Genomic DNA, 18,732 nt, shown 5'->3' with positions numbered 1-18,732 from the left:
AAAAAAAAAATTATATATTTTTTTATTGTGTTATTACCAAATTTTGTTTTTTAATTTAATTAATAAATTTTGATATTATAAAAGTAATTGAATTTACATTAAATAATGTAGTTTATTTTAAATAATATAAAATCTTAAATTTCGCAATAAGAGGGTAAAAATAATTATATTTTTTTTTTCAATTATCGGAGTACTATTATTTTTCTTTTTTTTTAATATTACAAATTTTATGTGTACATATTAATTTTTTAGTTTTGATCATTTCGCTGTTTATACAACCTTAAAATTATTATATAAAATTATAATAATTTTAATAATTTTTTTTTTGTTTTTTATTTCAATCTTAATTTAAAGTTATAATTTTGTTTTGTCATTTGATTCTGATACTGTTGGTAATTCATGAGAATGATTATGTTTCCTGTTTTCTCTTGTACAATGTTTAATTATATTGTTCACTTGTTGTTCATCATTAATATTTTCTTCTACTCCTTCTTCTTCTTCTTCTTCTTCCTCGCAAATTTTTTCTTGATTCTTTTGGATATCTCTTCTTCGTAAATAAGAAATCAGGGGACGTTTTTTATGCTCCTTACAAAAAGGACAAACTTGTTTTCCATTCTTTTGTGTTTTAACCATTTCACATTTTTCTAAAATAAATATAAAATGATTAAAATTAGTTGAAAATTTAAAATATTAAGAATTTATAAGGTAAAGGTTTTGTTTAGTAAAAAAAGTTTTTGAATTTAATTTTCATTTAAATTTTAATTCAAATCATTCATTATTGTGCTAAATTATTTAATTGAGAATTTGCTAACTCAAATCTTTACTTCAATAATTTTAATTTAGGAGGCATTTTAATTCTATATACATTTTATAGACAAAATTATAGAAAGCTAGAGCTAGATGACTTCATTGTATATTTTAAAAACTTGTACAATAAAAATTCAGAAAAATTAAATTTAAAATTTACTTAAAAAGACTTTTATTTCCATAATCCATTAATGAATACATTTTTAAATTATTTTAAGGTTGCCAAATATACAATATAGCTTTAAACATGTAAAATGTATAAAAAATTTTCTTATTTGATTTAAAAAAAATTTTAAGATTTTGCATACGATCATTGATATTGTGTAGAATTGGAATTGATTAAAAAAATAAAATTTTATAATTCTTTTATGTTTAAATTAATATTTAGTTATATATATATATAAATTATAGTTGACCGTTGGATACTAATTATCATGTAGTTTGAGTGTTTGACAATCTTTTGTTTTACTTTTTTGTTAATAAGCAATATTTACGATAAAATTTAAGAGCTCTTTGTGTCAATTATAGCATTTTTGAAGTATAACTGCAAGAGTCATTAAAATTGCAATCGTATTTTAATTTTTGCGGGGAAAACCCTTTTATTATTCAAATTTTGATCACATATTAAATTTTTGATTTCTTCTATTTTATCCATTTGAGTATAAGTAATGTAGTTATCCAATAAAATAAGATAAAACCGTCCAAAATTTTGTTTTGAAAATTAATTTGATTTTTTCTGATAATATGTGGAAGATTAAAAAATTAAATTTAATTAAAGTACATACATACAAAGTACATCAAAGTGGAAACTATGTTATAATGAACATGTATCCATTTATGGGTGTATACGTAAGTGACTTAAACTACAAAATGTGATAAAAATTTATTATGTGATTAACATTATTACTCATGTTGTTTAAATTTTTTTATTTTTTTAGCTAATAATCTAAAAAAATTTATGACTTTATATACGCGTATGTACTTGCAAATGAAAATATAGGTATACTTCTTCGTAATCATCATTGCCATTTTTGGAAAAATTCCATGCTTAAGTGAGAATTTTTGATGTTTAAGTAATGTGAATACTTTTAAATGTACAAATAAAGTGATAATTTCCGCTTGTGGAAAGATTAATTTTTGAATGGAAGATTTTCTGTTTGGTAAGTCATCATATAATTATTTATAGTAATAAATACATGTAATATTATATATATATATTAAGCCATTAAAAGAGAGTAGATCCAATTACGCTACTAATACGGAAAAACATTATTTTTTAATTTCTTGTAATTTTACAATAATTATTGTTTGAGTTTCTTTTTAATGGTTACAACACTTCAAATCAACACTACTTCGGAGTAGTGTTGGTAGTCTATAAATGCAATACTGTTTTTTTATAAAAATACTATTAAATAGGGGTAAGTACTATTGTTTATGAAACTAGTTTATTCTCTCATTAAAATGTTTTGCTATCTCAAAAGGTGTATGCGTATATTTATATTTTCTTCTTAACTACATACTTTTCTATGTATCTATATATATTTGACAGTCATAAGATATAGATTATAATATAGAATATGTAATATTGTAAAAACATTGCAAGCAAATTTAATGTCATCGATTTTGTTGTAGGTTGAATTCATAAATCTCGATTATCTGGCAATTCGAATAATCGTTTTTTAATCAAAAAATATATTAAAAGATTTAGCACACATTCGTATCACAAATATAAATATGTAACTGTATTATAAGTATTATCATATATGTACATATATATATACATGTATAATTATTATGTACATAAATTTATTTATTTGAATTTTTAAATTTAAACTAAGCACTTTCAATATTTGGATATCAAAAACTAGAAAAAAAAAATTAATGTTTATCGAATTCTATAGAAAATTTTCGAATATATTTACGATATCAATAAATTTTTAGCGTTTTATTATAGAAATAAAATCAAATATTTGGAAAAAAAATCAGTTTTGAAAATTATTTGATGATTATTTGAATACTCTTGAACTGTTTAGTATTTTTTGTGCTGAATACTATAAGGAAAAAAATCAAATATAATTTAATAATACATATACATATACATATAGAATGTTGGGAAGGAAATACAAGAACATGAATTTATCAACAATTTTTAATTATATTATTATTCTAATTTCAAAAATAGCTATTTTCTTTCTTAAAAAAAAAATTAAAATAATTGATAATCTACACTTATGCTTTGCAAAATGAATCTGAAAACCATAAGTAATATTTGCGTTCCAATATATGCGTAGTTTGTAAATGGAACAGTCTCTTTCGGTATATGAGTAATACTACATAACGTTAATTTCTTTTTGGCATAACAATTTTTTTTTCCAAATAGCTTTCGTTTTTGAGTGTTCAAATACCAATTTATTGAAAAAACGCACATTTCAAATATTATAATTAAATGCCAAAATAGCTCCAAAAACAAACGATCCATCTGCTGTAAATGAAAAATACTATTTCTACCTAACGGAAAAAACCAACATAACTGCAAAAATTATCTACGCATTTGTTCGAGGTATTATATGTAGTTGTAGGCACAATTTTAGCTACTCATAAGTAGTTTGAACACGTAAATGGAACTCAAATAATATTTTATACTATTATTTTGGAGACATACGAAATATCCAATACTTAAATATATCTAATAAACCTAATTAAAAATTTGATTTTAATTCATTATACCTATTCCTATAAAAATAAAATTTCTATTAAATTTAAAAATCTATTAAATTCTAGTTTTATCTAAATTTTATGCATGAATTTTAAATTAGTAAATACTATAGAGCAGTCTTTAAATTTTTTTAATTTATTTAAGCTTTAAGCACATTTTTAGAATTAATTATTATTAATTAATAGTTAGGTGCAATTTCTCACCTTTTAGTTTAAAAAATAAAACAATTATCAGAGAAATTATTTAAAGTTTTATTTAATTGTAATATATTTCTAGTTTTTAAACCTTAAATAATTTGAATTGTAAATTTTTTGAATACATTTCAAATGGAAATTATACAAGAAAATAAAAATGCATTTTAAGTGTTTGTAGAATTTTTTTACTTTCAGAAAATTAATAAGAATAAAAAATGAAATTAGCATTAAATACTTAATTAAAGTTAATTTAAATTAACAATTAAGACCCTGCATTAGTCTACTTTTTACAAATAATTATTGCAAAATATCATCGTTTATTCAGGTTCTTCTGAAAACACAGCATGAGTCCACATTTTTAAAACTAAGAAAACCTTTTTGCATTGATTGACAACTTCAAAAATTTATCGTTTGTTTCATAATTATTAAGCAAACGCAGTTAGAGAATTAAAAATGCATTGTTGCGTGAAATTTCAGAAATGTTTACTTGCAGCTGTAGCTTTTAAAATATACACAGTGCAATTCTATAGTTCAAAATTAGAACTGAACAATTTGAGAAGAATCTTTTTGTTTGCAACTTTTTCGAATTAAATTTTATTTGCTTCAAATACAATGTACTTGATTTGAATAACAACTTGTTATATTTTCTAAAGTTCACATGTACCTATTTATAAATGAAAAAAATTTTTTGATAATTTTTTAAAATAATTATGGTTGTGTGTCGCTATTTTTGATTTTATTATTCCATAAAACAAAAAAAAGCTTTATCTATATTTGAAAAAATTTTATTATTTTTTTTTTTCTAATTAAAAATTTAGCATATTAAATAAAATTTTTCTAGAATAAAAGAGATTTTAATAAAAAGTGTGTACGAATAAGTTGAGTGTTTGAATAATAAATTTACAGAATAGTTAGGAACATTATGAAAATTATTAGAGCACCAATTAACATAGTTTTTAATTTTAAACTAACCTTGAATTTTGTATTATAATATTTTTAATACTGCAATTCATGTGTTTGCCACAAATTCTCAACAACTCTAGATGTCTATAACTTTTTATGGGATCTAATTTACAATATACTATTTTAAAAATTGTAATTATACATATTAACCCCTGCAACATTTATTTTTTCATGTATGTACAAACATGATAAAATAAAACATAATATTAAGAACAAATTAACAATTAAAACCAGCGAAATTAAATCACATCTAATGTGGTATATTCGGTTTTGTGGGCACTTATTTAATATAAGATACTTATATTTCGTTGCAGGTGTACAGTGGAACATATAGTAGAAAAACTGATTCGAAAAATTTTAATTATTATTTAAATTTTTTTTAAATACGTAATTTAATATTTTTGAATTTTAATTGCGCATTTAAATGAATATGTTTCTATTTAATGCAATGCGTACTTAAATGTGTTTCCATTTTATATTATTCAGGTTTGATATTCAAATATAATTTGATATTTTTAATTTAAAAAAGCAAAAATGAGTTCAACAGTATTTTGTTTAGTGCGTAAACAGATACAAGTCTATTGCCCTTCGGAAAAGTAAAATATGCCCTTCGGAAATGAATTTTTAATTTAAAAACTAGTTTCTTATATTATGCGAGTTAAATTGTATATCATAGATCATTCAAAGACGTGACAAACATGTTACAATGTAATATTTTATTAAAAATTTTGTAATTCATGTAAATGTACAAATGTAGGATGGTTCGGTAATGAGTATAATATTATTTATACCATATAGTTTAGTTAGAAAATTAAAAATAGAAAAATTTTTTATGCCTAACTATATATGGGTGCCAAGTTTCCATAATTTTTGAAACTTTAAAAAAATTTGGTAGAGTTTTACTTGCTATTATCATCCGGTTAACAAAAGATATGAACTGCGAGTAAATTTTTCTTCAAAGAGATCATTAAGGTCTTTAAGGCAAGACTTTACTATAGTACTTATTATTGAATCATCTTGCATCAATGTAAATACAAAAATATAAAATTTATTTTCTAAATAATTTAATTTTTTTTCTAGAAATTCTTAAATGTAAGCATGAGAACTGTTAATTAACATACAAAATAAATTATATAACAACTATATAACACTTTTCAACTATAATTTACACCTCTATTGTATATAGTTAGTACAAGTGTGTCCAAATAACGGTAGTCTCGAACCTATTATTATTTAAAATCATTGCTATTATTAAAATTTTAATAGACGGTTAGTACAAATTAATTACGATTCTTATTACTTGCTATCTATTGCTATAAATATCGCACAATATGTGCGTAGAAGCTGTCGATTTCAAAAAATTTTGGGGCAATAGAAAAATGACCACTCTAAGGTGTGCTAAACTTGCATAATTAACAAACTGATTTGTAGATTTTTATCAAGAATTTTATGATATTTTATTATTTCAACTCAGAATCAAAATTCAGTAATAAAGGCCTAACTGCAAGTTTTGTAGAACTTAGGGATGTATTTCATATTCTAAAACCCTGTACATATCAAATCTTTTATTACATAAATAGTCATAAATTTTATTTTGTTTTTCAATTGAAATTGATATTATTAAGGTTTTTCCAATCAATAGAATTATATTATTTAATAATAATAATAATAGTTATTTATTAAGATATACATAAATTATATTCAATTTCTTATTAGACAAACACAAAAATGAATAATAATTACAAATTAAAAAACAAGTAATTTACCTATTTGCTATGAATATTGTATATAGGTCTACGTAGTTATTTATTTAAATTACTTACATAATTATGGATTATTTTCTTATTTATCGGCTATATATGTATTTATAAAACTTATTAGATTGTAATTTAGAAAAGAAAATAATTTTTCAATTATTGAAAATTTTAAAATTTTTAATTATCAAATTATAATTTCTCCTTGTCTTAATACTTTATTTATATTAGCATAAATGGCATATATGTATAAAATTTTATGAAGAAGCTATCAAATTATTGTGTTGTATATAAAATTACTAATTATGTATATATATAAGTGCTTGCCTTTAAGGTACACATTTAGTTACTAAAGGAAATTAAATGGAAAATTTTTTCATATTCAAATATCACATACATCCGCTTCAAATTCCTATCCTATATATGAGTACAGCTTTAAAATAATTTAAATTACAAATTAGGGTAGATTATTTTATATTATATTTATCTACTTGAATAAACAAATATATATTTTATTTATATTTAAATTTGTTTTTTATCTATTTACTGCAAAAAAGAAATAGAAAGAAAGCTGTTTTTCTAAATGTCGCGTAATCGCGGTATACTTTATCGTAATTTTTTTGATATTCTTAATTTGCATTAGTTCACTAATTTTCACAATTTTTTCTTAAATTAAAAGCTTTTACAGTAAAATTACAAATTTTTCTTGGATTATGTCATATTTTATGTCATATTTTTCTTTCTTGCATGTCATATATGAATAATTTTGAGGTATTAAAAATTGAAAATCAACTTATTCACACTATTTAAAGAGACAATTGGCTGGGCGGGGTACCCTTCTCTTACAGAATAACTATTTACATATAGAGACTTTTTTTTATGAATAAAAGAAAATTATTGTCTAAGGTTAAAAATTTTAGAATTTTACTTTTATGTATACTTGGTACAATAAGTATAATAGAATTTATTTAACGAATTTTCATAAAATTAATAAATTAAGATAAAAGCATTAAGTATATACATACTATATGTACATTAATAATATGACTAAAATATTTAACCTTAAAATTTTTTAAATAAGAAAAAGCCTTGTTAGTTTATACGTAAGTAAACTAAATGTAAACATTCTAGAATAAAATTTAGAAAAAAAAAATTTACCTATTTGTGTATATACATATGACCTTCTCAAACCCCTAAAAAAATCATTTTGTTGTTGAGCATCATAGAATTAAGTTTCTGGATTTACTAAGCAAATGAATTGTATAAGTATACATATAAATTAAATTATGATTAGGTTGTACCGCAGCTAGCATGACACAAATTATTAGATAAGAATTTTAGGGTTTTAAATAATGGGCAACAAAATTTTATTAAATTATATGAGCATAAACGAATAGTTCAATAGCAGGAATATTTAAAGGGGATAAATTATTGAATTGGGCGACCTTTATCTAATTGTACAGTAACCGAGCGAAATTTAAATTAAAACACGTGACAATAATACAAAATTTTATTCTAACTTAATGTTTCTTTTCAAATATGTATTTTTAAAAATAATGAATTATATAAAATATACGTGCACATGTAGAATTAATTTTTTTATATTATATACTTATATTAAATAACTCCTAGGTATGTTATTATCATATATTATTATAATAAATTTGATAATTTGCGCGAAAATTTGTTTTGATTTAAAAATATTTGTTAAACAGTTTTATTACGGATATTATAAACTAAATTTAAACTAAAAAAAAAAAAGAGTAAACAAAAAGCTAAAAGGTAAACAACTATACAATTTGTTTGTATATATACCTATATACTTATATGTGTAAATAAATATAATGTATATATAATTTACAAATAAATATAATTGAATTTAATATTATGAATGTGGCAGTTTTTTTTTTAATGTATATTAGTTTCCTATAATAAATAAGATATCACACATGAAACGAGAAGCGGTTACAATTCCCATGTCCAATTTTAAGATACATCGAACATTCTGGAAAGTTGATCAATCGAAGTTATTGAGATGATTCATAAAACATATGGTTACAGATCTAACAGCTATTAGATTTAATATCACTAAATATGTTCATGGTTATTTCCCATTGCATATACTTAAGAAATTTACTTTATATTTAAGATATAAAATTTTAAACATTTACGAACGGAATTCATGATACGAACTTAATTTACAATGGTAAATGGACTGTATATTTGAATGGACATACAAAATTTGTATGTACATAATTAAGTATATTAGATTAGAAAGAAAACAAATTTAATTTACTGTCTTCTACTCGCCGCATGTCTTTGAACATGTAAAGTTAAAAATTATTATTTCAGTATTATAAATGGAACACAAAGTTATAATAGACTTATAGCATATATCCCTCCACTTATTATACACTTGTATAAATATATTTTTATATAAATACGCGTGCGGATAAAATAACAACGCCAATCTACAACAAAATGTATGAAATTAATGTTGTAATTCAATGTTGCAATCATATATTTTTTGTGTTTTTCTTGATTTTTTGTTATTGTGAAATATTAACCAGTTTTTTACGTGTTTATATGCATATAAAGAGTAGCAATATTTTCTTTGTTATGTATGTATCTTATGTAGTTTTGTGATCTGAAGGTTATACAAAAGTTTCTGCTTTTTTTCAATTTGTAAATTGTGTATTACTCGCGGTATTAGGTATATATATTAATACTCAAGTATATATATGCATACATAATAATATCACATTACCTATACATTATAATTTATTCATTCAATATTTTAATATTAGAGTGTTATCACATGGTATAGATTTCAATCAAAACTTTTATTTATTTAAATTATATTTGATATTGTGATTGTATATTACATTACATTCTCCATATAATTATATGATTATAACAGAATTAGGTAATATAATTTTTATAATGTTTGAACATGTAATTATGTGCATATATACATAATCTGTAATCACTTTACTAGTAATAAATTAGTTAAGCGAAGTAAACATGACGTGCTTGAACGAAGTATCGTAGATTGACGTTGGGGATTCCATCGGGGATTTAGACACATTTCTCAAAATAATTGGGTAGCATAGGCCTGACAGTCACAGGGTCGTAATAGAAAAACGCAACATTTGTGCCAATTGGGGTAGGCTGGTCGAACCACCGACCATATTAATTAACTAACTATATTTTAATTTTAGATGCTTATTATTTATTATGCCCAAAATATGTATTTTAATATGACTTTAGAAAGGAGTCAAAAATTTTGAACTACTTATAGAATGACTTATGGAGGAAATCATTAAGGGTATATATAAGCATAAACTATAGCTGTCTAAGATTCATTTCCTTGTCCAACTATATGTAGATACTAATGCTTCTAATTTAATTCTGTAATCAGTTTAAAACAATTTTTTTATATAGAAAATATTTAAAAAAATTTAAAATTTATTTTAATTATATTTTTTTTTTTATTTAATAGAGCAGGTTAAAACTTTAATGATATTGTGTAGGTCATAAATAATAAGAAACAAAATATAAATTTTATAATGTTTACTGATTAAATTTAGATTTTAGTTTAAAGTTAATTCTAATATTAAGTTTATAATCCGCTTATCTTATCTTCTGTTCATTAACTTTTATATAAGCTAAAATATTATTTTTAATAATTATTATATAGCCTTTCATATACTAAATAATCATAAAAGAAAAAGGAAAAATTAGAGAGAATTAGCAAAGAAAAAATGTGTCTGGCAACTATAACCTTAAATAAATTAGCACTATAACTTTATTATATTCTAAAATATAACAATAAAAAAAAATATTTTTCTTTATTCAATTTTTAAATTGTAATAAAGGAAATTTCGTACATTAATTATAGTAATAAAACAATAATAATTATTTCAGTCCAATTTAAATTATAAAAGTTGTAATTATAAAAAGTTATAATTTACACAATAATTAAGTAGATAGTTTAAAAAATGCTAAAATAAACCATTGATCGGTTTGCAAAGAAGCACTTTTAAGAGTTCAAAATTGGATGATAACCAAATTAATTAACATTAATTAAATTTTAATTGAATTGAATAGCGGCCACTTTGTCATTTCAAACCATTACTCAACTATACTACAATAGAAGAAGTGTTTGGATACCAATCTGCGTTTGCCTTTAGCATTCTGCCTTAAACGTAGTAGAATTTGTAATAGTTGTGTGTCTGACACGGGCAGAGTTAAACTAATAAGCACCTCTTTTCAAAATTTTTTGTTAGAAAAGTGCTTATAATGAACGTTCCTTATTCAAGTAAATATATAATTGGGCTTAATTACAAAACCTTTATGATTCACTATATGATCACCTCATCAATTAATTTTGGCACAAGGTATTCCGATAAAAATATCAAAACAATAAAATTATTTTATTATTATTATTATTATTATATTTAAGTAATACGAATTAAATTTACGATTTCTTAAGTTTATACCGATTTAGAAAGACTTAGAAAAAACTAGATTTCCTATATACATACTTTTCCGAAGAAATTATAAAAATAATAAAATTCATAGAATTACGTCAAAAATTTTAGAATTTTTCAAACAATTCAATCAATTATTATTTTGATAAAGGACACTTAAATTGAATTCAAAATTGTTTAAATTATGAATAGAAAACGAAAGATAAGATAAAACTTGAAGGTTTGAATACTCAAAAAAAAAAAAAAAACATTCTTTATTGTGAAAGTATATAATTGTTTAATATTTAATTAAAAAAAAATATTTGACAAACAAAGAAATAATTACGAGTATTAGGTAAATATACGGAACGAAAACGTTTTTTTACTCGTGTATACTTGTAATTTAATTAAAGGGTTTGCAGATATGTTTAAAAATAATTTAGACCTTGATTTTAAGAATACTTTGAATTTGTTGCCTTATACAATAGTTCGAGATACTTATCAATTTAATGTATGAATATATTTATAATTCCGGGAAATTAAATAAGTCTTCCTGATTGTGTAGAGGTATTTATAAGCTCTCTTTCTAATTTTTGAAATTTACCGATTCCTCATTTTTTAAATTTATTGAATTTTCATTTTACATTCGAATTTTAATTAATTAAATAATATTTCTTATTGAAGATTTTAATAATTATCAATAGAAAAGTAAGACTACTTACGTAAATAATAAATTATATTCTAATCAATTCGTAATTAATATTTTAATATTTATTTAAAATAATAACTAATTGCTTAAATTACTTATTCAATTTATTTGCAAATATATACTTAGTTATGCTCAAGCAATTTGCGTAAAAATCCAGACAAATTGTATTTATTTTTTTATTTTAAATTTGTTTACAATAAATTTTTTTATAATTTACTTTTTGGTTAAAAATTGAATTTAATCCGACAAGTAGAAAGAAAATCTTAAAACACACATGTATGCAATAAGAAATATTTATATAATTATTTTGTTTATGTATGTATTTGAATTTAAGTTTCAAAAGTGTGCACAAAACTTTATTATATCCGATTTTGATTATACTATAATTTGATTATACGAAATGATTAAGATTAAACTATATAGGAATAAACTTATATACATTGAAATTTTAAAGTTTTAATGAACTTTACTAAATTATTTAATGAAAAACAAAGAAATTATGATAAACTTTCGAAATGAATTTTTATCTAAATTTTTTTTTTTTGAAAGTGATATAGAATCAATTTTGGACTTAGTTCCTCAAATTTATTTTTATGAAGAAGCACATTTATATGTACTTTGTGATATTCTCCTTTAAGTATCATTTTAAATTTGTTATATGATTTAAAATTTATATTATACTACCATTTCTTTGTTCTCAGAATAAAGTAAAATTCAATACTTTTATTTATGTCAGGTTAGGCTTACACAGCTACCAAAGGCTACATTAAGCCCACACAGGCTCTGGATATCTATATCCCTAACCTCACTTGAACCAGCCCGAATCCTTATTAAACCGGATTAGATCCGGGGCATTAACATTCGCCAGATGCTCGTAAAAAGAAATGCGATTCAAAGTATCCCTTGTCAAAACTGAACTCGTCCTTCATCTCGTCACTCCCGCAGATATCGTTAGCGAAACATCCTCTTACCATGTTCGCCAATCAGACAATGTATGTTTATAGTTATAACCCAGTTAGTCGGGTCCCCGGTCAAAGTCCCGATATCTCACCGAGGGAGAGATGTAGATCTATGTAGCTTAGGCTGCAATTATCTGGTCGTACTGCATGTCGTTCCCTTTTTCTCACGAATACTTTAAAATTTTATGTATTATTCAAACAATTTTAATATATTATTTTTAAATTGTATTTTAATGTTGTAATTAATTCTATTTCTTCGCCTGCACAAAAGTTATTTTTGCTATTAAACAGTTGTTATAAAAAGCTGAGTCTACCATTTTTAAATTTATTAACAGAAATTTCTATATAATTTTTTAATAATAATACTTTATTAATTTTTACTGAGTTCAACATGCCTGGTAACTTTATTTCCTTTTGAAACCAGAAAATTATAAATATAACCATATGCTATTAATATAAAACTAAATTTAAAAATTTACTACACTATACGCACGCTCTTTCCTTATATTTTTATTCATTCAATATTATAACCTACATAAATATAGAAAATTTTGTTTGTATGCTCATATTTTCTTTAATTTTTTGTTTATGTGCGAAAATTCACGTATTCATTTTAACATTTTATTATTCTTGCTTTTATTTTAATATTGAAAATACAACAAGAGACTGCTGCTTATTTTCATTTCTTTTTCGATTATCAAACGCGTGTTGTACACACATATATAAAATTAAGCAATAATAAAAAAGCCACATAGTCTTATTTACTTTATTTTTGTGTGTAAATATTGTTTGATAACTTTTATATAAAATAAAAATGTAAACTAAAATTGAAATTTTACTTTTTTGTAATCATTCACGAATTCATTTTTGATTTCTATGCGTCTCACCTTATAAATCACCGAATTAATTTGGTGGTTTTGTTCAAAAATAGTTTCTGTTTTTTTTTTGATAAAAATTTAAAATTTTTATATTTCAATGTTAATATGTTAATATATATATGTATGTAGGTCTGAATGTTATAATACAAAATATTTTTCTTACAGAATAATAAATAACCTTGTGTAAAGTTATAAATAGTATATTTAAGAAAATATTTAATAAAAGTGCAAAATAAGCTTAAAAATATCAACAAAATTATATTTTTGATCTTATTTATTTTTTTATTTTATAAAGAATTTATTTTGATTTAGTTTATTTCAGCGCTGCTAATTCATATTTTTACATTAAGTTTTGTAAACGGCCGAACTTTCCATTAATTATAATTACTTAAGATAAATTTGATTGTCGCATTCCAAACTTTGTCCGATAATCAATAATAATCATAAAATTTTTAAATTATGCCTTTTTTTTTTAAAAAAGAAAATTATACAATCTTTATTTATTTTAAATACTTAATCAAAAGAATAAAGTTTAATAAATAAACATCTGATTAAAACTGTGTAATTAACAGTATAATCACATTTATTATTATAAAAAATATAAGCATAATAATAATTTATAGTTGATATGGTAATCAATTAACAAATGTTAAACGTACTTACTATGATTACAAAGGTCAGGTTCTCATCTGCATACTTAAAAATTTTAACAAGTATACATGTTTCATATTTTTTCTATATGATTATTTCAATCTATAATAACTTAATTTTTGTTTATTTTATAAAAATATAAAATGTTTAGAATTGTAAATTTAATTATATATTTATATATTATTTACGTTTTCATAAAATAATATTTAAATAATAATTAAGTAATCAAATATTATTGCTATTTGTATGCAAGGGTACTACATACATGTACATACTTATATCTAAATGAAAAGGGTTTAAAATTATTATAAATTATTTTTTTAATTAATTTTATATTTCCTACTTATGAGCATTTCAGTCATTAACAACTATTTTAATTTAAGTATGTATTCTCCAAGTTTTATTCGTTGCTATCAGAAGTCTTTTCACCTTAAATGGGACAAAAAAAATTATGAATTGCACCCAAAATATTTTTATTTTTTTTCATAGTCGAAATAAAATAGCAAAATATTTACATATTTATTTACGAAAAATATTATTAAGTTGTTATGTGGAAATTATGTTGAAATAAAAAATAATTTTTTAAAAAACCGAACCTTCAAAAACAAGAGATTAAAATATTTGATTAAAATTTCTGAGCTAGATAAAAGCAAAAAAATTTAAACAACTCTTAAACTTATAATTATTTTATTGCTTTTACCTAGTATGTATACATATAATACTTTTATACTTTGATATTATTATTTTTATGTATAATTTTATAAACAGCAAAAATAATATTTAAATTCGCAGTCCAATACAGGTATATTACTATAATATAAAATTCATTTTGAATTCAAAGCACGTTTTGAATATCAAATATGTACAAACAAGTTGTAATAGGTGATTTTTTTTTAAGCATATGGCTTTTAAATTTAAAAAAATGCAAATTCTCATTTAATTTTTATTCGACTCAATCAATCGGTTAATTGCCATTCATTTTTTAAATGAAATTTTATGTAAAAGCTGGACACGATTCCATTTTAAATGGTACATCCGAAATACGATAATAAATTTCGAAATAAATTTTATCAGAATTTAGTTGAATTGCTTCTAAAAGTTTACGATACCGTATGAATATGCAGAAGAATACGTTAAATTCTCAAAGAAAGAAATGTAGAATGATTAAATCACATAATTTCGGTGGTCACCAAATCAAAACATTTGATGGTTGCTTAGCAAATGTTCAATAATTTTTAGTTATGTAGTTAAATAATTCAATAATTTATATTATAATAAATATTAATGTAATAAATATTATTTGTCTTCCATTGGTTAAGCGAAAAATCAAACCGTCAACTTATTTCAACAATAAGTTGTCAAGAATATAAAAAATATGAAAAACTAGATTGGGAAAAAATCACCCGCTTTACATTATTATCAAGTATTTATAATTTTTATTGTACACTTAAGTATAAAGTATAAAATAAGGTATATATTTGTATGCAAAATATACATTGGGATTAATTTGATTTTAAATAAAAAAGAAAAATGATAACTTATTACTGATATTTTTAATACTAAGCGCAAATTATTCAAGTAGTAAACAAAACACTCAAGATCTTTATAGGTATGATCATATTAGAAATTATATATATATATATATACGTACATATATATGATAATTTACATACAAAAAAAAGTTAATAACGTGTGGTTTATTTTTAGATATCGCAATATTATGCTTTTAATTTTCTATACATACATATATAAAAATATACACGCATATGTACATATGTATTATATATGCATATTTACCTTCGCTTGTGGTTTATTTATTTATTTTTTAGATTAATAAATATTTTTTTTTGCTTTATTTTTCAATTTATTATATAAATTTATTCATTGCATTTTGATTTTTCAAAGCTTTAATCAAATAAAGAATTTTATATTTCGGAAAAGATTACTTATGGTAGGGACATTCAAAAATTACTACCAATTAATAAATAATCTTTCGGATTAAAAATTGATATTACCGTTAAGAAGAAACTAAAAATATTATTAAATTAAAAGAGAAATTTATTGAAAATTTTATAGGCCAATTAACCAAGAAAGATCTCAAACCCTTATAGAAGAGAAGTCTTTATATTATTAATAACGTAGTTTGCTTAATATATGTAAGTAATAAAAAAAATCCTTATACAAAATTATGTGACTCAATTACTATATCATCATTTATGAGTAATTTTCTGCGTCGAATATTTTGGTCTTTACCTTATTTCCTTAAAATACTGTTAATTTTAGTTTCTAAATTAAGATTCAATTAAAATTTATTATCGAAAATATCCAATTTTAGCATTAACCAAATAACTATTAAAACTTTTTTTATATAAGTAATTTAAATATTGCAGTACTCCACCATTTCATAAAGCGTAAATTTTTTATTAATCAAGGTGGAAAATATGTACCCGATCACAACGAATTAATTAACTAAAAAATAACTATAATTTAATTGCGTTTTAAAATTTTTTTTACTTGAGATATTTTTTTTAGAATGGACATGTAAATACCTTTGTTGCTAATACCTACTCAAGTACTTACATACATATAAATGATTTTATATTAATTAAGTCGCAGAATGAATTCATAAATATATCGCGAAAATAACACACCTTTTTTGTTTGAACTCATTATTGTCTGTCTGATTCATTTATTAAATACAATGTACTTAGCTTTTTTTTACTGTTTCAATTTTATAAATTTATCTTTAATATTAAATGCAACGCATTTCAATTTTAAATGTGATAAATACCTAGGTATATTTATATAAGTACATATATGTAAATATGTGCCACATAGATAAGTTTACATACTATAAAAATAATATTTATTTATAAGTTATGAATATTTTGTGAATGAACAAAGATATTTTAGAATTTTGTAGAAATGTTTTTTTAATTTTGTCATGTTCATTATTTTTGTTTTTTAATTTAAAAGATAAATATTTTTGTTTACAACTTTTTTGTTTACATTTCAACCTCCTAAAAAAATTGGTTCATTAATTTGAAATTACATACATATACAAAATAAAATGTAAATAGATATATAGGTATGCACACACATACCTATATTATATTACATTATTTACTGTTTTTGCCATGGTAATATGGTCAAGATATACAAAAGAGTTCAAAAACAAAAATGCATGTAGGCAGATTGATATTTGGGTAGGTAAATCTTTATGTTTATTACCACTTATACTTAGATACATTGTACATGGATGTACGAGAATTAGAGTGAGCAGATATACCTACCTACTTAAAGGCACTTTGTTTTTTACTTTTATTTATCAATATGTATAAGTGTAAAAATAATCTACGTGAATATTAACTTTTGTTACGTGGAAATTCTATATATGTACACTTTTCAAGATTTTATTTGGTAATGTTGTAAAAACAAAAAAGATTTGAAAAGTTGTAATAAAAAAAATATTAATTCTGCAAAATATCTGGTATACTAATATTTAATTCTAAAATGAAATTAATGTTAAATAAGTAGTGCTTAAAATGTATGAATTTTTTTAAGTATGTACCTTTAACTTTACTATAAGAATCCTTGAACGGAAAAGTTTTTGTATTCTCCAAAGTTCCATATGGAAATTGTTCATAATCCCGATATAAACCACTTCGCATTGAACCGTATGTCATGTTAGAATCACCGTAAAATATTCCGCAGACATCCATTTTTCCACTCTTCAATTTTTTTTTTTACTTGTCTTTCTAGTTAGTTAATGAATATAATTAAATATATTTTAGTAGCAATTAAAAATTCCTTTCATTAAATTTTTTGTAAATTTTTAATGTTTATATTATTCTTGTTTTTATTTTCCAAAACAAGTTGATAATTTTAGGCACATACACATAAATTTATGCATATATAAAGTTACATACAAAGTTTATTTTTATTTTTGTTTTATATACTTTGGGGGCTGGTTTTTTTCTTTTTTGTTTATTTTCTATGTAATTACTTAGATCAATGTACTTAAATGAGGTTTTCACTTTTTAATATAACAAAATTCCACATACATAAAATATGTAATATGTAGCTATGTAGTTTTTTATTTTATTATTCTAAAATGTTTTTATTTAAAATTTAATAATTATGTTTGAATAATTTTTTGGCGCAGTTCCTTTAATTTTAATTGAAAATTTACAAAATATTTTTAATTGCAAATGATATTTTTTACTAAAAATTTTGAATTCTTGAAAATAAATTAATGGCAATCAAAATTATCTTTTATTTTCTTTTCTTTCCATTAAATATTATTCCACACGATTAGAAGCTTTAAATTAAACTAAAAACAAAATTGTGAGCATTTTACAACGAAAGGAAAAAAACAAGCTATTCTTTGCCTACTTGAATTTTTGACGTTTAACTGACCTTTATACTTGTTTTCAGTATTTTGACATTTTACTTAAAAGACATTTCACGTAAAATGTCAATAGTATTGCCATATTGTTTTTTGTCAAAATAATATCGTTTACGATATTTTAACGGTTACAAATATTACGTTCAAAAATATTCTTTTAAATATTACGTGTATATAAAATTATGTTCTGGAAGTATATTGTGAATGATATTGGCAACAAA

General features: G+C 21.9%; 1 protein-coding gene across 1 annotated transcript; it reads right to left on the bottom strand.

Moving 5' to 3' along the window:
* Positions 1-18,294, bottom strand: LOC129605448 (uncharacterized). The gene is made up of 2 exons (XM_055515224.1): positions 17,675-18,294; positions 1-644 (listed from the first exon to the last, which is right to left on the bottom strand). The coding sequence occupies exons 1-2, from the start codon at positions 17,823-17,825 to the stop codon at positions 355-357; spliced, it is 441 nt and encodes a 146-aa protein (XP_055371199.1). The 5' UTR covers positions 17,826-18,294; the 3' UTR covers positions 1-354.
* Positions 18,295-18,732: the final 438 nt, after the last annotated feature.

The sequence above is a fragment of the Condylostylus longicornis genome, unplaced genomic scaffold, assembly GCF_029603195.1.
Source record: "Condylostylus longicornis isolate FDR11 unplaced genomic scaffold, ASM2960319v2 ptg000013l, whole genome shotgun sequence".
NCBI lineage: Eukaryota > Metazoa > Arthropoda > Insecta > Diptera > Dolichopodidae > Condylostylus > Condylostylus longicornis.
This window is presented reverse-complemented; position numbering and strand designations above follow the sequence as displayed.